The sequence below is a fragment of the Rana temporaria genome, chromosome 3 (genome assembly GCF_905171775.1).
Source record: "Rana temporaria chromosome 3, aRanTem1.1, whole genome shotgun sequence".
Taxonomy (NCBI): Eukaryota; Metazoa; Chordata; class Amphibia; order Anura; family Ranidae; genus Rana; species Rana temporaria.
In genome coordinates, this window is record NC_053491.1 from 58,746,847 (window position 1) to 58,774,294 (window position 27,448).

Below are 27,448 nucleotides of genomic sequence, written 5' to 3' on the forward strand. Positions count from 1 at the left end.
CTGTAGCCGACACCTGATAGTAATTGGTGAATTTTCTAAACAAGGCAGAAATGTATCTCCCATCTGTGACAACACCCCCAGATTTACCTGGCTTCCTGTCACAATATATACACACAAGGATGCCTGACATTTGTTTTTAGAACCTCAGTTGCATACTTTGAGTGATCCATATTTACTAGGGAGCCTCCTTTATCCACCAGCTTTTAAAGTATGGCTTTTTGTGATCTGTTAGCGTGCTTCACTTTGTCAGACAGCTTCTTTTTATGTGATTTCTTAATCCAACAGGTCTGGCAGTAATCAGGCCTGGGTGTGGCAAGTGAAATTTAGGTCAGCTTTCCAAAAAATTGTGGTTAATCATAGTTCATTCATCATTCAGCATGGGAGGGGGCAATTACATTTTCATATAGGGCCAGGCAGGTTTAAACAGCTTTTTTCTCTTAACCACTTGCCGACCGGCTCACGTCGATATACGTCGTCAAAGTGGCACGTTCCCGCAAATCGGTGTATGGGTACTTCAGGCTCCTTTAAGAGCCATAGTAAGTGCCCGCGATCGCGGGCATGAGAGCCAGAATGGGGATTTGTGTGTGTAAACACACAAATCCTTGTCCTGACAGGAGAGAAGAGACAGATCTGCTGTTTGTAGTAATTACAAACAGCGATATGTCTCCTCCCCCAGTCAGTCCCAACCCCCACAGTAAGGGAACACGTTTAACCCCTTGATGTTAACCCCTTACCTGCCAGTGTCATTTACACAGTAATCAGTGCATTTTTATAGCACTGATCCCTTTATGAATGTCAATGCTCCCAAAAAAATGTCAAAAGTGTCCGATCTGTGCACCACAATGTCATAGTACCGCAAAAAAATGCAAATCACCGCCATTGCTATTAAAAAAAATAATAATAATAAAAATGCCATACATATATCCCCTATTTTGTAGAAGCTACAACTTTTTCGCAAACCAATCAATATATTCTTATTGTGATTTTCTTACCAGAAATATGTAGAACAACACATATTGACCTAAACTAATGAAGAAATTCGTTTTTTAAATCGTTTTTAAGGGATATTTACTATAAGGAAAAGTAAAAAATATTGTTTTTTTCAAAATTTTATAGCGCAAAAAAAAAAGAACTTCAGAGGTGATCAAATACCACCAAACAAAAGCTCTTTTTGTGGGGAAAAAAGGAAGTAAATTTTGTTTGGGTACAATGTTGCAGTACCGCGTAATTGTCAGTTAAAGAGACGCAGTGCCATATCGCAAAAAATGGGCTGTTATTAAGTAGGAAAATCTTCTGGGGCTGAAGTGGTTAATAAGTGAAATAATAATTTAAAACTACATCTTGAATTTACTCAGGTTATCTTTGTGTAATATTAACATTTTTGGATGACCTAAATCATTGCAGCCGCAATTTTATATCTATTAGATCCGACAGGCCTAAGTCTCTTACGCCGTCGGATCGTAACTGGATATTTACGCTGGCCGCTAGGGGCATGTACTCTGATTCACATGATTCACATGTCAAAATATGTAAATCAGCTAGATACGCAAATTCACGAACGTACGCCCGGCCGACGCAGTAAAGTTACGCCGTTTACGTTAGGCTTTTCCCGGCGTAAAGTTACTCCTGCTATAAGTGCGGCGTTCCAATGTTAAGTATGGCCGTCGTTCCTGCGACAAAATTTGAAAATTTTACGCCGTTTGCGTAACTCATCTGTGAATGGGGCTGGACGTAATTTACGTTCACGTCAAAACCAATACATCCTTGCGGCGTATTAGGAGCAATGCACACTGGGAGATTTCCACGGACGGCGCATGCCCGACGTCAATCACGTCGGGTCATGGTTATTTTACATAACACACGCCCCCTGTTCCAAATTTGAATTAGGCGGGCTTACGCCGGACGATTTACACTACGCCGCCGCAACTTACGGAGCAAGTGCATTGAGAATATAGCACTTGCCCGTCTAAGTTGCGGAGGCGTAACGTAAATCAGATACGTTACGCCGCCGCAAAGATAATCTGGCCCTTAGTACTTCCAAAAAGGTAAGAAAGAAAAAAAAATATTTTTAATATCCAAAAACTAGGTGTTGAAAAGAGGTCCTTCGTTTAAGACCACCTCTCAAAAATGGGTGGAACTCAGCTTTAAGTGTGAGAAATATGCAAAAAAAAAATTAAAATCAGGAAGGGGGCAAATACTTTTTCACACAACTGTAGTCTTCAGTGTCCTGATCAAACCTTGATTGTTTTATCCTTTCCAGCTCACTCCTAACTGCAAGCATTGCACTTTCAGGCTTGGTTCACACTTATGTAAATTGGATGCAGCAGTTTTCTCGCATCCAATTCGCAGGAAAGGAGAGTGTGACCGCCTCTCAACGGAGCCTGTTCACACAGCTCCAGGGCAGTCGCAGAGTGCACAGCAGAATAGTCCTCTGCATCTTTGGCTCTGTTTCAGGTCCGAATTCTGGCAAAAATTCAGACCTAATTCAGACCTGAAGCAGTGAACGGGACGCTCCGGATCCCCTGCTGAAGTGAATACATTGATTGTATCTGAACTGGCAGTGAGATTGTTGCATCAGGTACTTAGTAACTTTTTCAGGTTTTTGTAGGTAATTTAAAGCTACATCAAAAGTCACAATTTGGGGCACTTACCTTCATGTGTGTTATATATGCTTTTTCAGACTGTTGTAGTTCATGATGATCCATGTGTAGTTAGTAATATAAGTTAAATTACACTTTAAAAGAGGGGTCTCCAAACTTTCTAAACAAAGGGACAATTGACTGTCCATCAAACATTAAAGGGCAAGTTCACCTTTGTACACATTTTTTTTTCTAGTTTCGAGCTCCCCTATGCACCAATAAAGCATTCATGTAATTTTTACTAGTTGCGCTTTCAGTGCTATTAATTGTTAACGGCACACCAAACACAGAAGCAAAAACACATTTTGTCATGTGAAAAAATGAGGGGCAAATGCTTCAAAACGCACAGTAAAAAACACACAACCCACAAAACATCCCATTAACCACATGTAGTGCAGCCAATTGGAATTACCGGGCTGTCCTATGCGTGTAACAGGAAAAACGAGACACAAAATGTGCGCTCCCACTATGTTAGATGGGAATGGGGCCTGAAAGTGAAATTGGTGCAGTAACACAAGAACAATGAGGCTCCATTCACATCTGCACGTTTCCTTGCATTTCAGAAATGCACTCTACCAACAAAAAAAAATATTGCAGTAAAAAAAACACCAAGCTCTACTCTAAAAAAAAAGTTCTGAAGCTTCTTTGGGGCGATTGCTGTGTGTAGGGCAGCCCATTCAGGTGGATGGGCTGCCCAATGTGTGATGAGTGAAAATGCTCCAAAACGTCTCCCCCCCTCGCTAAAGAAAAAAAATATGCATGTGGGAATGCGAGTTCTCGCTATGCAGAGTTGTGAATGGGGCTTGGTAGTTGAATGCTTGTCCACTCCCTCCTATGTGATTGTATAAAGATGGCAATACACTTTGCAATCTGATTGTGTATTTAGTGAGAAGGGTGATTACTTAATGATTGCATTTCATTTAAAAAATGTGCCCCTGAGAATGGGAGGGTGGCTGATGCAGGGTGTGTGCTAACGAGGTCAGCTGATCAACTCCTTCCTGTGTCATGACCTAAAGTCTGATCAGGAAGTAAGACATTACTAATGGAAACGTCTGGAAATGTGGATTAGGAAGACAAGAAAAGTAAGTGGCTGTAGATTTAATGTAAAGTGTTGATATTTTAGCAAAAAAAGTGCATGAATGCTATATTGTTGCATAAGGGAGCTGGAATTTAGAGAAAAAAAAAGTGTACAAAGGTGAACTTACCCTTTAAGGGGGCTGGAATGTCGCCAGTGGAGAAAGAACATGTCTTGGGGTCAGTGGGAGTAAACAATGCCCCATCATTGGCATTAGGGGGAGTAATAGTGCCCCATCAATGGTGTCAGTGGGAGGAATAGTCCCCCATATCATTGGTGTCAGTGGGAGGAATAGTGCTCCATCATTGGTATCAATGGGAGGAATAAACCCGCTTCATTGGTATCAGTGGGAGGAATAGTGCCCTTTCATTTGTATCATTTGGAGAAATAGTGTCCATCATTGGTATCAATGGCAGGAATTGTGCCCCATCACTGGTATCAATGAGAAGAATAGTGTCCCATCATTGGTGTCAGTGAAAGGACTAGTGCCCCATTGTTGGTTCAGTGGCAGGAACGATGCCTCACCTTTGCTGACAGTGGGGGGAATAATGCCTCAAGGGTCAGATAAAAGCAAGCAAATGGCCAGATCCGGCCACCCGGGCTGCAGTTTAGAGACCACTGCTTTAAAATAAAGAGAAAATTATTTGTGTTGCCTCATTCCTCATTCTGGAATAAGATGTACAATTGATATATATATATATATATATATATATATATATATATATATATATATATATATATATATATATATATATATATATATATATATATACATATATATATATACATACACACACACAATATATGTTAAATAAAACCTTCAGATTTTTTGCACATGTTCCAGAGGGGGCACATATGCCTTTCGATTATTTACTTTGTGGTTTACCACAAGAATACAATTTCCTACCATCTGTCCATTTATATTCAGAAGGGTCAGCAGTGCAATGGTGCAATAATGCACAGACAATTGAAGAAATTAGATACTTTGTTACATTGGTGCCAAAGGTGTAGTATCTGTGGAAAACAATGTCACGATTTCATCATCTATCAACCAGAAAGCCAAGAGCTTTTTTTAGCGCTATATATTTGTCAAAACTTACAGACAGATGTCCACCAGCTGATCTAGTTCAGTGCAGCTGCACTCATACAAATCTCTGCAGCTCACATGGCTCTGGTTCATAAGGGCTCCCAGCAGCTGAACAGCATTGGCAGGTGCCTCATCACAAACCTTCTTGAAGGCTAGAACTCTGGATGCCTCACTGTACACATGCTTCGCTCGTTGGTACAGCTTAAAGGTGGAAACTAAAAGAAAAATCACATATAAAAGTGAATTATGAGCATTCATTAGAGACAGGAGAATTAATATCCTTTTTTTCTTAGAAACATAATACTACATATCAAATACAAAACAACCTGTCTTGGTTACTCCATGGCAGTATTTCAAGCACACCTACAAATGACATAAGCTAAAGCTCTCCTGGGTAGGATTTATTTCTGACTGTTTAATTTTTCTGCTGCAAAAGACATATAAATCAGTAATCAATCATAAATACATGAAACAGACACTGCATATTTTTAAATGGTTTTCAGTGGGTCACAGGTATATATGAGGGGCCTTCAAAAAGTTTCTCCACTTTAATATATATAATAAAATGTAAAAGTTTTTGAAGAACCCTTGCAGTTTAATCTATACTCTACTTCTAATATGTTTGTATGAAACTTTCATCATTTTCTAGCACACATTGAGCACAACAAAACATTCTCCGGTAAACTTTTAATTCTTACATCTTTACAATTTTCAACATATAGTAATTTTTATTATTAGTTTTCAAAGTTACATTCAAAAAGCCATAATCTGGATCATTTAGATCCCATATATCAAAGCAATATTAAAGATTAAAAAAGATCATTCTTTCCAACATTTTGAAAGTCATTATAAGTGTCTTACCACTATATTCATAAGAAGTATCTATACTTAAATAACCATTGCTTCGTTTAGCTCAAATCTGCCCAAAAGTGCAAAAAAAAAAAAAATGAAAAAGAAGAGAGGAAAATAGGAAAGTAAAGAACGACATATAAAGAGAATAGAGAGAAAAAAAAGAAGGTTTTCACACACACACACACACACACAACTGTCCATCTCCCTAAGGCCTCGTACACACGGATGGACTGTCCAATGAAAACGGATCCGCTGCCGGATTTTGGTCTGATGGTTGTACACACCATCAAACCAAAATCCCCGCGGACAGGATACGCGGTGACGTGGCCGCGACGATGATGCGGCGACGTGCGCGACCCTGGAAGGTCAATGCTTCCACGCATGCGTCGAATCACTTCGACGCATGCGAGGGCTTTCGGCCGAGCGGACATGTCCAGTACAGTAGGTGCACGCGATATTGTGTCAATCTCGCTCCCTTTCTCGGCGAGATTGAGCACCTACGAGCCCCATCGCGGGAGCCAGCGCGATGGGGCCATATCCATTCACTTAGGGTGGGGGGCCGGTATCTGGGGGCCCCCTTATTAAAGGGGGCTCCCAGATTCCGATAAGCCTCCCGCCCGCATACCCCGACAACCAACGGCCAGGGTTGTCGGGAAGGGGCTCTGTCCTCATCAACATGGGGACAGGGTGCTCTGAGGTGGGGGGCCGCAGTGCGCCCCCCTGGCCCAGAGCACCCAACCCCCCCATGTTGAGGGCATGCAGCCTGGTACGGCTCAGGAGGGGGGGGCGCTCGCCCCCACTCCCTTCCTGGCCGGCCGGGTAGCGTGCTTTGGATACGGGTCTGGTATGGATTGTAGGGGGACCTCCTACGCCGTTTTTTTCGGCGTAGGGGGGCTCTCCTTACAACCCATAACAGACCTAAGGGCCCGGTATGCTCCTGAGGGGGAACCCATGCCGGATTTTTATTTAAAATCCGGCGGGGACTTCCCCCTCAGGATTCATAACAAACGCCGCACACGTGTAGAATTGGCGGGAATCCAAGTCGGATCTCCCGTCGCTTCTATGACGCGCTTGCTGGGATGTGCTGTCACTATTCCAGTGAGTGCGAGATGTCGGCGAGATCTCGGCACCATGTCGCCGAGAATCAGCGCGAAGCTGTCGTGCTAAAAACACAATATCACAAACACCTACTGTAAGTCGTACAGACGACCGAACATGTCCGACGGACAGGCTTCCAGCGGACATGTTTCTTAGCATGCTAAGAAACATTTGTCCGCTGGAAACCTGTCCGATCCGCCGGAAAATTGTCCGGTCGGACGTACAGACGACCGAACCTGTCCGCTGAAACTGGTCTGCGGACCAGTTTCAGCAGACATGTTCGGTCGTGTGTACGAGGCCTAACAGTCCGCCCGGGGAGCCGCCATACCAAAGCCGCATCGCAAAATGGAAACTATTTATAAGAAAGATTTCAAAGCGCCAGGGCCCAAAAAGTCCACCCAAGAAGACTATACAGCCATATACTTAGAATGGCATTCATGTATGCTTGCCGTTAATTCCTCCATTCTTCTTAAGTGGTTCAGCTGAACTATCCATTCTTTAATTGTCGGAGAAGTCTCTCCCTTAGGTCCAGGATAGATAGACAGTAAAGCCATTTCAGGAGATGTCTGACATGGCGTGGCAATAACTAAAGAACAGGTTTGGAAGACCTTCTCCCAAAAAGTTGAAGTTTGAAGAACCCTTGTGTAGAACGCTGTGTAGAGAGTGTGATGAGTCTGAAACATTATGGATGGAACTGTACATGGGTGTGCGTACACCAAAGGTTGTCATCTGAGTTTATTATAGACCTCCCAGTGTTAGCGAGGAGGTGGAGCTGGGACAGTGATAATAATGGTGGATTTTAACTACCTGGAAATTGACTGGAGTAATGGCACTGCTGGGACAGTTAAAGAGTAAAAATGTATAAACCTATTACAAGACAATTTTATGGTGCAGTTTATTGAGGCCTGGACTAGGAATGACGCTCTGCTGGACATGGTAATCTCAAACCATGCAGAGCTTATTACCAATATTCATATAAAAGAGCATCTGGGTAGAAGTGATCATAACATGATTTCATTTAATGTTAGCTGTAAGCAACAAAATACATAGGGGAAAGATAAAAACACTTAACTTTAAGGCTTCATTTCCACTGACGTTTTTACAGCCACTTTTCTGAGCGTTTTTTACAGCTTAAAAACGCCTGTCCATGTTATTCTATGGAATCATGCCCAAATAGGCATTTTTGAGCTGCAAATGGCATAGGCGTTTTTAAGCTGTAAAAAAAACGCGGGACCAGGGCGTTCTGTGGCTCCAGCAATAGAGCTGTAAAAACGCCAGACATTAAAAAACGCTCAAAAATGTGCGAAAACGCTACCGCAGCGTTTTTGAGCTCCAGCTCACAAAAAAAAAAATCTTTTTTTTTTTTTTTTACAAAATAAACATGGACAGGCATTTTTAAGCTGTAAAAAAGGCTAACAACAGTGGCTGTAAAAATGCCAGTGGAAATGAAGCCTAAGAGAGCAAATTTTCCAAGGATGAGGGCTGCTCTTCAGGACTTAGACTGGGAGGGAATATTGGCATCAATGGACACAGAACAGAAATGAGAATTCTTCAAGAGACTGTATGTGAACTCACTGCAAAGTATATTCCAATGGGCAATAAGTTTAAAAGGCAAAATATAAAACCTATGTGGCTCACGGCAAAGTTAAAATGGCTATAAATAATAAAAAATAACTTTAAAAAAATATAACATTTAAGGAACACTATCATTGTTTAAATGTTACAAAGAATATAACAGAATATGTAATAGGAAATCAAGGACGCAAAAATTCAAAACAAACAACAGATTGCAAAAGATCGTAGGACAAACCCCCAAAAATTCTTCAAATATATTAATAGTAAAAAGGTCAGGTCTGAGCATGTAGGCCCCTTACAATATAGTCTAGAGTGGGTGACTGGGGACAAAGAGAAGGCAAATGTATTAAACACTTTCTACAGCTCTGAATATACAAAGGAGCATGGGGGAACTCATGTCCATAATGATCCACAATGGCTCAAAAGTGATATGGTCCAGAAATATTTAGACAGAATAAAAGGTGGATAAACCACCTGGACCAGATGGCATCCACCCACGGATCCCAAAAGAATTGAGCTCTGTTATTTCAAGGCCATTGTTTATCATTTTTATTTATTTTATAATATTAATAACTAGAATAGTACCACTGGATTGGTGCAGGGCCAATGAGGTGCCCATATTTAAAAAGGGATCAAAGTCTTTACCAAGTAACTCTAGACCTGTTAGTTTAACTTCTATAGTTGGGAAGATACTGGAGAGTTTAATAAGCAAGCAAAGTGCATTCTTGCATTGGGAGGTATGGACTCCAGAGAGAGAGAGAGAGAGAGAGAGAGATCATTTTTCCCCTGTATAAATCATTAGTAAGACCTCATCTGGAATATGCAGTTCAGTTTTGGGCCCCAGTTCTCAAAAAGGATATCGGGGAACTGGAGAAAGTGCAGAGAAGGGCAACCAAACTGATAAGAGGCACGGAGTAGCTCAGCTATGAGGAAAGATTAGAGGAACTGAATCTATTCCCTCTGGAGAAGAGGAGAATAAGGGGGGATATAATCAACATGTACAAATATATAAGGGGTCCATATAGTGAACTTGGTGTTGAGTTATTCACTTTAAGGTCATCACAGAGGACAAGGGGGCACTCTTTACGTCCTCCAAATACAGAAAGGATTCTTCACAGTAAGAGCTGTGAAAATGTGGAAAAGACTCCCTCCAGAGGTGGTTCTGGCCAGCTCAGTCAATTGCTTTAAAAAAGGCCTGGATACTTTCCTAAATGTACATAATATAACTGGATACTAACATTTATAGGTATAGTTGTTCCAGGAAACTGATTGCCTCTCAGGGGGATCAGGAAGGAATTTTTTCCCCTGCAGTAGCAAATTGGATCATGCTTTGCTGGGGTTTTTTGCCTTCCTCTGGATCAACTGTGGGTAAAGAATTGTGTATATGGGATTGTATTATTTTTTTGGGTTGAATTTGATGGATTTTTGGCTTTTTTCAACCAGACTAACAACATATAGCAGCTTTAACTATACGCCGGAAAAAGCCGAACGAAAACAACGTAAAAAAATGCGACAGCCGCTCGTACGTTCGTGGATCGTCGGAAATAGCCAATTTGCATACTCGACGCGGAAACGCCAACTAGCGGACGCCGAAAAATTGCATTTAAGTTCCGACGGCGTACTAAGGCGTACACCTGTCGGCTCTAACCCAGATGAAGCCGTATCTTGTTTTGTGGATACAAAACAAAGATACGACGCGGGAAATTTAAAATTACGCCGGCGTATTAATAGATAAACCGGGGTAATCCTTTTGTGGATCTACCCCGTAGACTGCAGCCAGTCTATTAGCTTGGAGAAGGGATGGGGGAAGAGGAGGGAGTTCCTTGCACCATAACTCTAGTCCCTGCATGCAAGAGAGGCTCTGCACTTGATAAACACAGGTCACAGCTAAAGCACATGGCATTGCAGTGACTAAAAATGCAGCATGTCTGCATTTTCTTGAACCCCACTGAATGGCACTTTGTGTGACTGAACAGCAGTGCAGTGTAATAAAAAGAGCACTGTACAGCTCTCTGCCAGAGCCTACAAGAACTTTAGCCTACATGGTAAAACACTGAGTTTCACAGTGCAGGCTACCAAAGCCTCGTACACACTTTTGGATTTCCATCGGACAAACCCTTGAAATTCTGTGCCAAGAACGTTGGCTGTGAACTTGTTCTGCATACAGATGGCAAAACTTTGTCAGCCAACAAACATGAACGTAGTGACGTACTATGGGGTTTTTCAGCTCTTTAGCGCCACCCTTTGGGCAATTTCTGCTAATGTTGTCTTATGGTTAGCATTGGTTCAGAGCATGCGTGTTTGTACTTTGGATTTTTTTTCCAACGGACTTGTGTAAATAGGATGGGATAATCGGACAGCACAAATTTTTAAGCACGCTATCTAAGCATGAAAATCCGACAACAATTGTCCAATGGAGCATACAAACATTTCCTGCCATCACACATTTGTTGTTGCAAAAAACAATTGTGTGTACGAGGCTTTAGACCCCATAAACACTATACAACTTTTGTTATCTGATTTCCTTTCGATTTACCAAAACCATGTAGTACAAGGGCCTGCCTGATTGCATACAAACTGAAACTCTTATGCCGCATACACACGATCGGAAATTCCGACAAGAAAACTGTGGATTTTTTTTCTGACTGAATTTTGTCTCAAACTTGTGTTGCAAAGCCGAGAAAAATTAAGTTCAATGATTCCGAGCATGCGTCTAATTGATTCCGTGCATGCGTGTTTTATTGTGCGTCAGAAATTGCATACAGACGATCGGAATTTCCTACAAGAACTTTTCCTGTCAGAAAATTTGAGAACCAGCTCTCAAATTTTTGCTGTTGGAAATTCCAACAGAAATGTCTGATGGAGTGTACACGCAGTCGGAATTTCCGACCAAAAGCTCACATAGATCTTTTCTTGTCAGAAATTCCGATCGTGTGTACACAGCATTAAGGTTTGAACTCATATTATATGGTTTTGGTAAATCTAAAGGAAAAAATCTACAGAAAATTGTATAGTGTGTATCCAGCTTTAGACATCAGACCACGTTAGGATTACCGTTACAGACATCTCACTGGTTATGTGAAGGTACATGCATCTCACAGTCAAAGTTCTTATGATGACAATCACATAAACAGGAAAGTGAAGGTTGGCTTTTTATGACCGATATTTCTCATAAAACACAAGTTTATACTCAGAGTAATTCTTTCTCCCAGGCTGTAGTATATTCAGGTGTTTTCAATTTTTCATGACAAGCTTGTTTTAAAAGCACAATTCACTCCATTCTCATCTTCATCCTGGCCATGAATATTAGCTTATGCAACTGTAAGCTCTTGGCTACATAGCATTATATAAATAGGCAAACTGATTGGAGTAGAACTTCCTTTTTTTTAATTCTTTATTTATAGATCTTATGACAGAGAGCCATTATTGGGATTACAAGCAACATTTTACATGTATCCTATCACAGTGAAATACTGTTTTCACCTTTTTTCATCATTTACTGCTTATCAGCACTACTGATCTCCTCCAGCTGTTTTGCAGCCACTTCCTTTCAAAATGCATGTACTCCACAATGACTGAATGTTGTTTTTTTTTTTTATCCCGTGTATACCGCTCCTTCACCACGCCTTCCCATTTAAAACAATGGGAAACCGCGGCAATACCGTCCACAATGCGCCTCTGCAGAGGCGCATTGCGGACGGTATTAACCCCACCGCGCCTCCCGCCCCAGTATAAAAGGGGCCTTAGTCTTTGCATTGGGTGTCTGTGTGTGCCACACTAAGCATGGACAAGAGAAAGAGGAGACGAGAACTGTCTGAGGACTTGAGAACCAAAATTGTGGAAAAATATCAACAATCTCAAGGTTACAAGTCCATCTCCAGAGATCTAGATTTGCCTTTGTCCACAGTGCGCAACATTATCAAGAAGTTTGCAACCCATGGCACTGTAGCTAATCTCTCTGGGCGTGGACGGAAGAGAAAAATTGATAAAAAGGTTGCAACGCAGGATAGTCCGGATGGTGGATAAGCAGCCCCAAACAAGTTCCAAAGAAATTCAAGCTGTCCTGCAGGCTCAGGGAGCGTCCGTGTTAGCGCAAACTATCCGTCGACATTTAAATGAAATGAAACGCTCTGGCAGGAGACCCAGGAGGACCCCACTGCTGACACAGAGACATAAAAAAGCAAGACTACAGTTTGCTAAAATGTACTTGAGTAAGCCAAAATCCTTCTGGGAAAACGTCTGGGGGACAGATGACACCAAGATAGAGCTTTTTGGTTAAGCACATCATTCTACTGTTTACCGAAAACGGAATGAGGCCTACAAAGAAAAGAACACAGTACCTACAGTGAAATATGGTGGAGGTTCAATGATGTTTTGGGGTTGTTTTGCTGCTTTTGGCACTGGGTGCATTGAATGTGTGCAAGGCATCATGAAATCTGAGGATTACCAAAGGATTTTGGGTCGCACTGTAGAGCCCAGTGTCAGAAAGCTGGGTTTGCGTCCGAGATTTTGGGTCTTCCAGCAGGACAATGACCCCAAACATACATAAAAAAGCACCCAGAAATGGATGGCAACAAAGCGCTGGAGAGTTCTAAAGTGGCCAGCAATGAGTCCAGATCTAAATACCATTGAACACCTGTGGAGAGATCTTAAAATTTCTGTTGGGAAAAGGCGCCCTTTCAATAAGAGAGGCCTGGAGCAGTTTGCAAAGGAAGAGTGGTCCAAAATTCCGGGTGAGAGGTGTAAGAAGCTTATTGATGGTTATAGGAAGCGACTGATTTTAGTTACTTTTTCCAAAGGGTGTGCAACCAAATATTAAGTTAAGGGTGCCAAAAATTTTGACCAGCCCATTGTTAGAGTTTTGTATAACATTATGTCCAATTTGCTTTTTTTCCTCCCTTTTTTTGTTTTGTTCCAATACACACAAAGGGAATAAACATGTGTATAGCAAAACATGTGTTACTGCAATACTTTTCTGTGAGAAATACTTGATTTTCTGGAAAAATTTCTGGGGTGCCAACAATTTCGGCCATGATTGTATATATAATACCTGGCCCTTGGAAGTTGGAAAATACTGAAGTAGACACCGCTGCTCCAGGCATCTCCACTTCCATGCCACGCCGCTGCCCTGCTAATTTCTGAACACAGGAGACTGGTGTCTACTATAGTAATTTCCAGATGACGTCAGCGTGTAGCCCTACCCGCTGATGTCATCACGCCCCACGTGACCCCAGAAGTACGGGTGTTCGTTTGGAATTTGAAATTTTATTGTCGGCAAGCATTTTTTACGATGTATATTCAACTGGAACATTTTTGATAACAATAAAAGAGTTGTGTTTTAAAACGATAATACACTATTTGGAGCCTTTGTCCAACACGCTCCATTTCCACCTTGGAGATCGTACCTCGAAGCACAGTGGATGGGAAGCAGCTTTTGAGTGAGGAAGGCGGCCAGTGAGTGAGCAGAGTGATCGGAGTCCAGAAACATCAACATCTCGACCCAACTTAGACCCTGCAGAGGGCTATATCTGCAGGCGCTGGTGAGTGAGTGAGTGAGAAACTTATATAGCGCAAACAAATGCGAACTTAATCGCCTCAAGGCGCTGGCATCCAGAGTTGTACAGGTCTTTCAGATGAGGTGGGTCTTCAGTTTTTTCCTAAAAACCCGATGGTTTTCTTCCAAGCGGATGGTCGTGGGTAGAGCATTCCAGAGCCGTGGTCCTTGGACCGAAAATCTACGTTCTCCCTTTGATTTGTAGCGAGATTTGGGGATTTGGAGAAGGTTTTGGTTGGTTGATCGGAGCACGCGCTGGGTGACGTAGGGTTTTATTTTCTCACTTAAATATTGAGGAGCTTTACCGTGTGTACATTTGTGGGTGAGGCAGAGAGTCTTGAATGTCACCCGGTCCTGTACAGGCAGGTGACCTTGCTACAAACAGGAGGTCCACTTTATCCAGTAAGAGTTTTAATTTCTCCAGATATAGGTCACAAGGAGAGGCTTACCCTATTTTTCCCTGGTGATGGAAATTTAGAACATCTACCTATCTTTCTCGAATTGATATTGTTTCAATATTGGACTCACTATACACAGACATTGTCCTTTAAAATCATTGTTTTACTTTTCAGAGACTGGATTTCAATAAGTCACTTTATTCACATTTAGGCCCCTTTCACGCGGACGGCTGTTCTGTCGCAGTTAAAAGCATGTTTCTTTCTTTTGAAATTCAAGACTTCAGGCACAGCGATCTGCTGCATTTGTACACTGCGATTAGCTGCGTTTACATGCAGCTGCGTTTAGCTGCGGTTGCCCATTATTGTCATCCCCATAGCAACCGTTTTTATTTTGATGTGCTTCCTGTTGTCTTTTTCTTTTGTTCACGCTGCTTCCTGCAGTTGACACAGTGCACTGGGATTACCTGCAGTTATGTGCAGATAGCTGCACAAAATCGTTCCTGGACACAGTCAAATCTATTTTTTCTATCTGCACCAAACTGCATGTAACGAAACTGCAGCTAAACGCAGTGTGTGAATGGGGCCATAGGAAAGCGTTGTGTGCATTTAGCGGCGGTAGATAACTTCAGAATCCGCAGCTAAAAGCACCATTCTATCCATCTGTGTGAAAGGGGCCTTATACACTTGAATTGGCATCTGTATTGCACTGTATTAATTTAAGGGTATCATAGGATTTAAATTTACATCCTTATTAGCACGACTATTTTCTTTACTTATGTATTGCTTTACAGCAGTGTACTCTGCAGGGGTCTAGGACCTGGCTGTTATATATAGCAAGGATGTCCTGATCACAAAATTGGCTAAACTGAATTACAAATTGTTTACACCACAACAGTATTCCAGTATTGAAATTCCAATTGGTACTATGCTGACAGTGGTGCACACATTGGGGGTTATTTACTAAAGGCAAATCCACTGTGCACTATAAGTGCAAACTGCACTTGAAATTGCACTAAAAGTGCACTTGGAAGTGCAGTCGCTGTAGATCCGAGGGGGACATGCAAGGAAAATAAAAAACAGCATTTTAGCTTGCACAGGATTGGATGATAAAATCAGCAGAGCTTCCCCTCATTTCAGATCTACCCCTCAGATTTACAGCTACTGCATTCCCAAGTGCACTGTTAGTGCAATTTCAAGTGCACTTTGCACTTGTAGTACAAAGTGAATTTGCTGTTTGTAAATAACCCCCATTGTATTGTTGATCCTTCAATCCTCTCCACGGAAAAGTAAAGAACCGGCCTCCCTTATAACCACCGACAAGGGAAATAGAACTAGTGTACAGGCATACCCCGCTTTAAGTACACTCACTTTACATACAGTCGCGAGTAAGGACATACCCGTGAGTGTATGTAAAGTGCCTTACAAGCACTGTACAGACATTTTGCAGCCGCAGTAGAAGGAGCTGAAGCTCAGAGAGCATAGCCCGCCCTGTTCCAGTGTGCCCCTGACACCCCCACTACAGCCCCTGAGACCTTAACTACAGCTCCTAACACCCCCACTACACCCCTGACCCCCCACTACACCCTATAAGTGAAAAAAGGTATTGTTTCACTTTAAGTACATTTTCGTTTTACATACATGCTCTGGTCCCATTGTGTACTTAAAAGTGGGGTATGCCTGTATTGTAGGCAATTAAAATTATGTTTCAATAGGTAGTAAAACAAAAACCCTTTTCCAAATTAATTCCTGAGTACAGTGTATCAATGCTTCTATGACAATGATTGTCTACTAGCATAAAATCAAGAACTTTCAGTTTGGATACTTGCACTACATATCCAGAACACTTAACCGTATCTCATAATTTAGCTGTGACAATGGAACTTTGTTTTTGAAAAGACAAACTCTGGGAACAAAATAATATGAAGCAATTTTGTATCTTGTTTAGGGATAGTACAAATGTGTTTTTCATCTCCCATTAAAATAGGGTGGAGTGTGTTTGAATTTACTGTGGTGCTGTATATAAATTCCAATATAACAGAGGTGCCCAATGTGTGGCCTGACAAGGTTTTTTTAGTTGTTCTTTAGACATTGAGGTTGAATTCAAATTTACTGTGCACTTTTGAAGGTGCAGTTGTGCCAGAGCTTGGTAAATGAGGGAGAGCTTTGCTGGCTTCCACTATCCAATCATGTGCAAGGAAAAATGCAGTTTGTTTTTATTTTCCTTGCATGTGATTGGTTGTTCTTTGTAAAGTGAAGCTTTACCTCATTTACTAAGCTCTGGAGCAACTGCTCTTGCAGAGTGCAACTGCACTTTCAAAAACCCGCAGTTTAATTTGCCTTTAGTAAATCAACCCCATTCTGTTCTTCATATTCTGCTTTCTTTCTGCTGCTGAGCATCAGTACAAAGACAGCATTTGCAGTGATGATTGACACAAGGTCACACTATGGGATTCATTTGCTAAAGGTAAATCGACTGTGCACTTTGCAAAGTGAAGTTGCCCTTTGCAATTGCAGTTGCTCCAGAGCTCAGTAAATGAGGTAAAGCTTCACTTTGCAAAGTATACCCAATCACATGCAAGGGGGAAATTTTTTTTTTTTTTTGCTTGCATTTGATTGGATGATGGAAGTCAGCAGAACCTCTGCTCATTTACAAAGCTCTAGAGCAACTGTATATTTGCCTTTAGTAAATCAGCCCTGATTCTTCTATTATGCAAGTCTAAAGGGACCACATTTTTATTATGAGAAAAATCCTCTCCCATAGCCAACGATTAGATATTTGCTTTCACTAAGACCCCTTTCACACTACTGCGACGAGGCTGCGATTTTTCCGCGATTCGCGGGCGCGATTTCAGGGAATGCCTGTGTAAGTGCCATCAAATTCGGACCAAAGTAGTGCAGGGACTACTTTGAAGTCGGAACAACTTGAAGTCGTACTAATATGAATGGCTGTCATTGGAAATTATGGGAAACTACTTGTCATGCTACTTTGCCATCACAAATTGTGGTACAAGCTGTATAAGTGTGAAAGGGGTCTAAGCCAGTGTTCACCAAATGTCGCTCTTTGCTTGCCTTTATCTGGCTCTTGGCGCACTATTGCTCTTTAATCCACATAGGATGGTGAAGCATTAACATCACCAATAAACTACCCTTGCCCCATCCCTGTTAAAGAGAAATTCCAGGCAATGAGTATATCACTCACTGAACTGCTAATATGGTCTGTGAAACCATGCCAGTTAAAATTCCATTCAAATTGAGTTTTATGCAATTTACCTATTGCAACATTAGAAGGACTAGGCAGACTATGTGAAGGACCTCCCTCATCTAGTGCAGGGGTCTCCAAACTTTGGGGCACATGTGAGCCATTGCAAGATTTTACTTGGCCCGCAGTTGATGTGCAATCTTTGTTTCCCACCAAGCTGATGTGTATAGTCTCCGCTTCCCTCTACTCCCCCCCTACAGCTTGATGTGCATAGTCTCTGCTACTCCTTCAAATCTCCAGCACAGGTTTCCCCCTGCTGTGTCATTGTTTGTCATGCTGATAAAGTGCTTCCTGAATTAAAGAGGTAAGGGGGGCATTGATGGGGACCCTGATCGAAAAAAGAATGTAAGGGGGGACATTGATGTAAAGGGGGACTCATGGGGACACTGATGTAAGGGAGGACTCTGACATGTATACTGAAGGGGGGGGGGGCTTTGTTTTATTTTACCAAAGTTTATTCTCTTTTGTTCTAAATCAGATTATGCCGATTAACAAAGAAAATACAAGTAAGCAAAGGTTCACACTGAGCTGCGGGAATGAAGCCGTGCGAGTTCAGCTGAACTCACACGATTTGACTCCCGCATGTCGGCCACAATTTCAGAGACATCTGTACAGGTTTCTGCACAGATGTCAATGTAAATCGCAGCCCAAAATCGCAAAAAGTAGTACAGAAACTACTTTTTGAATAGTGCCATTGACAGCAATTGCAGCCGATTTGACATGTCAAATCGCATGTCAAAAACGATCCAGTGTGAACTGGGGCTAAAGCATATTTATTTATTTAAATTGTATTCATTCATTTATAAAAACTGATTTCTTTTCAGCCCCCGAATATATTTGTAAAATATAAGATTTGGCCCTCATACTGAAATATTTAAACACCCATGATCTAGTGCAACAAAATAATTGATATTGAGCCTGCCCAAAACACCAGATTACTGTCAACGATAGCATTTCAAGAAGAAAAAAAAAACGTTGGTTGCAGCCTACATAGAATAACCACATTAATTTTAAGCCATATCTCCTACATTTGGAATAGAACGGAGTAAGGAGTACAGCTCATTTTCTTGACATGAAAGAAAAATGAAGTCACAGTGAGGGATGATACTAAGAAACTGTGGCCACCAACGTTGTAAATAACAACAACCACATGTGACATGGTTCAGCAGGTTTAGACAGACTCGACAGACACTGCATGCTGACACGTGTGTATGTCCATATTTGTAAACTTTATTTCATCTTGCAACATATTTATATCCTCCAAAGACTTTCAAACAGTACAGCATGCTTGCAGTAGATGAAAACACTGTTACATGCAGCAACAGGAAAAAATGGAGCGCTGAAATATTTTCATGCATGATGCAAAACAATAGTTTAGCAACTATAGCACAGTATAAACCATGTATAGTGAAATTCCCAGATTAGTGCACATTACAAAAATATCTAAAAGGTACAGTTTGAGTCACAATCACAGTGCAGTTGTTATTCTTCTGGATATTTTATTCACCAGAGTACTCTTGATAAACAGGCTGATAATGAAGTAGACAGGTGGAAATGGCAGAGCTCTTTCACAGGGACATCTGAGGGGCCATATACAGGTTGTGTAGCCATCAGGCGCACACAGAAAAATGTCTTTGGGGGTAAAAGGAAATAGCTGCAGCAATCAATTATGTTGAAATGTTGAAAATTATAGTCTGAACATAGAAAAAATGGTAAGGATTACATGTGTTTCTGGTTATTTTAACTCTGAGTTTCCTATCACATATGCAGTACTATTGAACAAAAATTCCTCCAGACTCTTGGTTTTTAAAGCGTACCTGTTGTAAAATTGACCTTAGTATACTGGTTAATAAACACAATACCAGGCAGCTCCAGGTGTCTGTATGAGATTTCATCTCTTTATTTAGGGTGTTATGGTAGTTGAAAGTATGGGCACAGTTATATCTGGAAAGTCAGTACTGCGTTCTGTACACCTCTATTGGTCAGTGAGGCTACCCATCACAGTGATGGATCAAAAAATGTGAAATGCTGGCTTCTACATCTACAGCGCATCTGGAAAGTATTCACAGCGCTTCACTTTGTCTACATTTTGTTATGTTACAGCCTTATTCCAAAATAGATTCAATTAATTATGTTCCTCAAAATTATATATTTATTAAAAATAAACGGAAAAAATCACTATGACACTCAAAATTAAGCTCAGTTACATGCTTGAGATGTTTCTACAACTTGATTGGAGTCCACCTGTGGTAAATTCAGTTTATTGGACATGATTTGGAAGGCACACATCTGTCTATATAAGGTCCCACAGTTAACAGTGCATGTCAGAGCACAAACCAAGCTATGAAGTCTAGGAATTTTCTGTAGCCCTCCGAGAAAGGATTTTATTGAGGCACAGAGCAGGGTAAGGGTAGAGAAAAATGTCTCCAGCATTGAAGGTCCCAATGAGCACAGTGGCCTCCATCATCCGTAAATGGAAGAAGTTTGGAACCAGGATTCTTCCTAGAGTGGGCGGCCTGGTCAAACTAAGCGATCCGGGAGAAGGGCCTTAGTGAGAGAGGTGACCAAGAACCTGATGGTCACTCTGACAGAGCTCCAGCTTTTTTCTGTGGAGAGACGAGAACCTTCCAAAAAAACAACCATCTCTGCAGCACTCCACCAATCAGATATGGTAAAGTGGCCAGATGGAAGCCACTCCTTAGTAAAAGGCACATGACAGCCCACCTGGAGTTTGCCAAAAGGCATCTAAAGGACTCTCAGACCATGAACAAAAAAGATTCTCTAGTCTGATGAAGCAAAGATCGAACTCTTTGGCCTAAATGGCAAGTGTTATGTCTGGAGAAAACCAGACACTGCTCATCACCTGGCCAATACCATTCCTACAGTAAAACATGGTGGTGGCAGCATCATGCTGTGGGGATCTTTTTCTGTGACAGGAACTGGGAGACTAGTTAGGATCGAGGGAAAGAAGGTTCATCTTCCAACAGGGCAACGACCCTAAACACACAGCCAAGAAAAAGAAAACAAAGGCATGGCAAGTGTAGCTGCTGACTTTTATTAAACAGACTAGGGCGAGAGGAGGAGTCGCCTAGGCGGATGAGAAGAGGAAGAAGGAAGTGGGACAGGAAGTCCCACTAAGAAGAAGTTACCCACTCCCCCCCCCTTAAAAAAAATGATATGCCAAACGTGGCATGTAAGGGGCGAGGAGTGCTTAAAGTGGAAGTTCCACTTTTGGGTGGAACTCCACTTTAATTTGCAAAATTTTATATTCAGCTGATAAGAAATTAAACATTTTAAAATACAGGTATATTTTAGTCCTACGTATAAGAAAATCAAGGGAACAACACAATGCATTCCCTTAAATTTTTTATTTTATTTGTTGACCAATTTGCCAGGTTTCAACAGTCTGCCTCAAAAATGTCATTGTGACATTAGCTTTAAAAACAAAGTTATGCTAAAAGTCACAGGGCTGCGGTGCGAAATCCGTTCAATGGTCTTCCCATAAACTCATAAAAAAAGTTTCCAATTCCTGTTAACATACATAAATCTTAACTCAAATGTCTATGGACAGCTACAACCCCTCACAGCCATTAATTATAGCCCATTAACACCATTTAGCAACACACACATAATATTCAACAACTATTCTAAAACCTACATAATGTGTATTCTGCTAGTAGTGGTAACTAACTAACTACTAGTATACTTCTACATGGCATTGCTGAAGTGTCCAACAAAAACAAAGCCAACACCCTGTAAAATAAGTATAACTTAACATTCAGAAATAAGCTACTAAAATGTAACCAAATATTTGAAGAACTTGGCCTTTAAAAATGTAGCTGGTCAGTATAGTATTATCTAAGACTGAAGGTGGTCTGAGAGGAAAGCCAGATACAATACACAATTTATGCGAATACGACCAAACTGTTTTAAAGATTAGAAAACAGCAGTCTAATGCCGCGTACACACGATCAGTCCATCCGATGAGAACGGACCGATGGACCGTTTTCATCGGTTAACCGGTGAAGCTGACTGATGGTCCGTCGCGCCTACACACCATCGGTTAAAAAAACGATCGTGTCAAAACGCGGTGACGTAAAACACAACGATGTGCTGAAAAAAAGTTCAATGCTTCCAAGCATGCGTCGACTTGATTCTGAGCATGCGTGGATTTTTAACCGATGGTTGTGCCTACTAACTATCGTTTTTTTCCCATCTGTTAGGAATCTATCGGTTAAATTTAAAGCAAGTTGGCTTTTTTTTAACCGATGGTTAAATACCCTATGGGGCCCACACACGATTGGTTTTGACCGATGAAAACGGTCCATCAGACCTTTGTCCTCTGTTTAACCTATCGTGTGTACGAGGCCTAAGTGGGAGCTAAACCACCCCTAATACGTAAAAAAGACATGAACAGCAACTGCCCTAATATGGGGGGGACATACATCTGCTGTAATATAACAGCAATACACCTATGCTTTTTTATTAGAAAAAAGACACAGCATATAAAGATTATGTAAATTTCGATAATGAATTTGCCTAAATTGCTCCCTTTTGGTTTGTTAGGCCCCTCCTTAAAGGTACGGGGACGCATAGGACACCCAGTAAACCTGCCCTTAATCTATCCACTGCTAATTTTGCTCCAATTCAGGAGACTCACAAAATGATATAGGGTTAGTACTGCAGTACACTGGGGTGCCTTGACGTGGCCACTATGGCTTACACATATGTTTGCAAATGTGTGAGACTAAACTGCTTCTTTTTAATGTGAACAATTGGACAGGTAGATTTGGTTTTGTTCCAGGCTAGCTGGTGAGTGAGCTGGGAACTCTTTATTGTTTTTGGTGTGTGTTGCCCTTCCATGTGCTCCTTGCTACAAAGGCTAGTTATATATTAGGCTGTTTTTTTTTTTGTGCAGTTGGTCAATTAGAAAGCATGAATGCAGCCTTAGCATTGCCATGAATGCAGCCTCACCATTGCAAAAAATGCAGCCTCATCATTGCCATGAATGCAGCCTCCCCATTGCAATCAATGCATCCTCACTATTGCCATAAATGCAGCCTTACCATTGCAATCAATGCAGCCTCACCATTGCCATGAATGCAGCCTTACCATTGAATCAATGCAGCCTTACCATTGCAATCAATGCAGCCTTACCATTGTAATCAATTCAGCCTTACCATTGCAATCAATGCAGCCTTACCATTGCCATAAATGCAGCCTTACCATTGCAAACAATGCAGCCTTACCATTGCAATCAATGCAGCCTCACCATTGCAATCAATGCAGCCTTACCATTGCAATCAATGCAGCCTTACCATTGCCATCAGTGCATTCTGATCGATGCCCATCTGCAGCCTCGGAAGGGGTGGGACGAGCGCCAACAGATTACATGCAGGAGAATCTCCTGTTTACTCGGCGGCCTCTTTAATACAAAGTCCCGCCACCTAAGATAGGCAGAACAGTCGTCCAATGGCAGCCCAGGAGACGGGACTTCCTATTACAGAGGCCGTTGTGTACCGTATTTTCCGGTGTATAAGACGACCAGACGTATAAGACGACCCCCTAATGCTACTGTATTTCCTAAGTTTTTGCCTATACTAACTGTATAGAATGACCCCCCTTCTAAGGCTTCATATTGCCTAGATTTCCTTCTTCTCAATCGAAGTTGAAGCCATATGGCGCTGAGCCAATCATGACGAGCACTGTATTCTATTCTATTGAATACAAAGCCTGCTCGGATTGGCAGATATCATCAGCCCGCGCAGCTCTAACTCACTGTAATGTAGCCTCCTCAGATTGGCAGAGGTTGTCTCCAATCCGAGCAGGCTTAGCAGGCTCTGTATTCATCAACAGGCTCCATCGCCCGCTGGGATTGGCTGAGCGGTGCAAACTGTATGCATAACAGTATTACCGAGCATCCGGCAGCGCTGACATCCATCTGGCGGCTGCTTCATCCAGCGTATAAGACGACTCCTGGTTTTTGGATGTGAAATAGGTGAAATAGGTCATCTTATACGCCGGAAAATACGGTAAACAGGAGATTCTCCTGTATGTAATCTGACGGCACTCATCCTTCCCCCTCTGAGGCAGCATTAATAAATACGGTATATATCTTTTGTGGCTCAAAAGATATATAAATCCAAATCACCAGGGGGGACATATTAAACTGGAAATGCCCCGCGGGCCGGACTTTGGACATGCCTGCATTAAAGTGTGTCTTTGACCATAATGAAAGTCTCTTTAGGACTTTCAATGTGTCTGGCCTTCATGCACACTAGCAGGCTTATTTGACTAGGCAAAAAAGAGAAAAAGAAGAAGAAAATTCTCACTGCAGGCACCCATATTAACCAATCAGGACTCCTCTTCATTGATCTGATTTCAGCAGGATAAAATAACTGCTTGTCCCACTGGGGAAAAAAACTCACCATGTTTTAACGGCTTCATCAAAGCTATATCTTACCTAACCATGGTTTATGATATCACATGATTTGCCATATTAGAGAACAATTAGAGACCCTAGAGACTTACATAATCTGGTGGCTTAAATTTAAGGCTCAAGCCTACTTAACTATGCTTTCAGTTATGATGTGATATAAAAAAAATGTCGATTTGAAAATGTGTATCCATTTAAGATGTATGCGGACTTGCGTGAGAGATTTCCATAGCTCACACACTCTTGTAAATCACCATCGAACAGTAGTAACCCAAAGAATGAAGCACAAACACGTCTGGTTTCAATTTTATTGTGAAAGCTTTGCCAATGGCTGTGACTGATTCTTAGACCACCCTTTGGTAAAACAATTCTGTGCTGGCCGGATTACCTTAAAAAACTTTATGGTTCTCTCAGCTCGGCACGTTATGTATTGGCAAAGGCAATGGTTCTTTAACAGCAACCAGAAGATCAGAAAATCTTTTGTAATCTTTACAAAACAGCGTGCTCAAGATATCCAAAATTAAGTGTCTGGCCTTGATTAAAAGAAAGAAAATCTGTGTGTTCAAGTACAACGTGGTTTAAAGTCAGTGATTCCCAATCTTGATGAAAAATCTTTTGAGGGCAGACTAGAGCTTGGGGTATAAATTGTCTCAGGGTACATGAGAAAATAGGAATTCAGTGTATCATGTTCTATTTTTTATTTCCATTCATATTATGGCTGTGAACTGAACACAGTGCATTACTGCTAAATATGGATGTTAACTGGGAATAACTGTGCACACTTCACTGTTAAGTTAGGATAACAAATCATATACAATTGTGCTGTGTAATGCAACTGAAAAATGTATGCGTTATGTTTTAGGATACATAAAAGAAATATGTCTCCAGCAAACCATGGATCTTTGAAGCAAATTCCAATCCTCTATCTCAGAGGTCTCCAAACTGCGGCCCAAGGGCCAGATGCAGTCCTTTGCTAGCCTTTATCTGGCCCTTCCAAATTATATGAGGCACTATTCCTTAATCTGACAAACAATGGGGTACTATTTCTTCCACTGATACCAATAATGGGGCACCATACCTCCTCCTACTGACCACCAACCATATTTACCCTCACTGATGCTGGGTCCAGAACATTTTCTACCCCCAATGGCCATAATCCTGCCCATCTAAAGTCTGAGGGACATAAAACCGGCCCTTTGTTGGAAAAGTTTGGAGACCCCTGCTCTATCAAAAGATGTACTAGAAAACAAAACAAAAGTGAATCTTTTAAGACCTATGGCCCCGTACACACGTCCGAGAAACTCGACGGGCAAAACACATCGTTTTGCTCGTCAAGTTCCTTGTGAAGCCGCCGAGGATCTCGGCGAGCCGAAATTTCCCATTGAACAACGAGGAAATAGAGAACATGTTCTCTATTTGGCCCGACGAGATCCTCGTCGGCTTCCTCAGCCAAAAGTGTACACACGACCGGGTTTCTCGGCAGAATACAGCTCCGAGTTTCTGGGTGAATTCTGCCGAGAAACTCGGTCGTGTGTACGGGGCCTAAGAGTATGAGCACAGGTAAACTGGAAGGACAGGTAAACTGGAATCAATATACATATACAAGACTTTTAATCTGGGTTCCTATGCTCCCCTTTATTATTGAGGGGTATTTGATTTTGGATTGTGCTTTATTGAACATTCACATCACAGTGCAATTCACTACAAAATTTCAAAGCCGATCAGTTCCCCTTTGTCAGGGTCTGAAGTATTGCTTTTTGAATTTTGATGCAATCTTCCAGCTATTGATTTGAGTTTGCATTAATGATCCAAATGTTTTTTTCGTTTTTCTGTAAGTCACAATACACGGAGACGTGGATTACAACCGTGAACATAAAGTATGCTTGTGACATATTTCTTGTGTTTCATACCGATTGAAATCAGCAGCTGCTGCAGCAACCTAAACCCTTACAATGTATTTCCACTTTTGCACCCAGATTGGGATAACACATTCTTTGTATTTTTACATGTTTTTGTACCCTTTCCATAATTAAAAACAATAAATAAAATGAATAGGTACCTTTTTGCATGCATTTTCTAAAAACTCCAGGGCTAAAGAAAATCTTACTTATTTCCCCCTTTCTATGTAATGTTTATAAGTTAACTGATGAGTTGTGTTTTTCCCAAAATTAACCATCTGTACTGTGCTTGTTATCACTTGTAAACTAGATGTGCAAAACTAACTGTCCTAACAAAGGGTTAAAGGTCTGAAACTTGGGTGATGCATTCTATATTACTGTACAGTGGAACCTTGGATTACGAGCATAATCCGTTCCAGGACAATGCTTGTAATCCAAAGCACTCGCATATCAAAGCGAGTTTCCCCATAGAAGTCAATAGAAATTAAGATAATTAGTTTCGCATTAACTTCTATTGCATGCAATACTACATGGGGCGCTGGTGAGACTCGAAAATACTCGCAGACCATTCAGATGCAGTCGGAAACCCGCGGAAAGGCTTGGGAACAGAGTTTTTCCAAACGTGTTTCCGAATAGTTCCGAACGCCCTCACACCTCTGGCCAAATGCGGTACTGCACACCACAGAGGCTTGAATCCTGCTAGTTTTTCAAGACAACACTCGCAAACCAAGTCAGGATTTTGAAGAAAAAAAAAGCTTGTATTGCGAAACGCTCATTAACCGCGTTAACCAAGGTTTTACTGTACTAAGAAAAAAAACTGTCCGAGTCTGTCGCCTACCCTCCACATCTGTCAGCTACAGTATTCTATTCAAAGCAGTAGAAGCTGTCAATAGTATCCTATGGGAAAACCTGCTAAAGAAGTAACCAACAAGCTAAGAAATGTTTTTTTTATTATTATTATTTCTACATATGCTGTGTAAATGGGAACATATAACAAACAAATGGTGGGGGTTTCTCAAATCTGATCACAAAAGTGGAAATACGTTTTTATATATTTATTACATGTTCTCATTCACATAACATCATTTATATCTCAAAAAATTTAATTGATGCTTACATGTTACTTGCTCATCTCCAAAACTGAAGTTTTCCTCTGCTGTGGAATGGGGCTGGGGAGTCAGTTTTTACCATACTTAACTTCCACAAATAACCTTGTCTGTACTGTGCTGACAGATCTCATTTTTATAATAATAATCATTTTCCTTCCACTTCATAATTATGTGCCATTTTGTGTTGGTCTATCACATAAAATACATTTACGTTTTTGGTTGAAACATGACAAAATTTGGAAAATTTCAAGGGGTGTGAATACTTTTTTTCAAGGCACAGTACATCTTGCACCAATAATGCTTTATATACCATGTATCTGAGGGATGTTAAAATGAGAAATGCATAGAGTTTAAACTGTCTCTCCATTAATGGTCTGCTACTTTAGGAGAATAATCAGAGAAAATTGTCTATAATTTATAAAAATCCTGTAAAACTATTTATGCAATTCCTAATATTTCATACGAGTA

General features: G+C 41.2%; 1 protein-coding gene across 1 annotated transcript in view; it reads right to left on the reverse strand.

The window, feature by feature from the left end:
• GALK2 (galactokinase 2) overlaps nt 1-27,448 on the reverse strand; it is a 221,623-nt gene that overhangs the window by 23,819 nt on the left and 170,356 nt on the right. Inside the window, exon 9 of the mRNA XM_040342627.1 lies at nt 4,815-5,016. Within this exon, the coding sequence (XP_040198561.1) occupies nt 4,815-5,016 (202 nt within the window). The remainder of the gene's footprint in view (nt 1-4,814; nt 5,017-27,448) is intronic.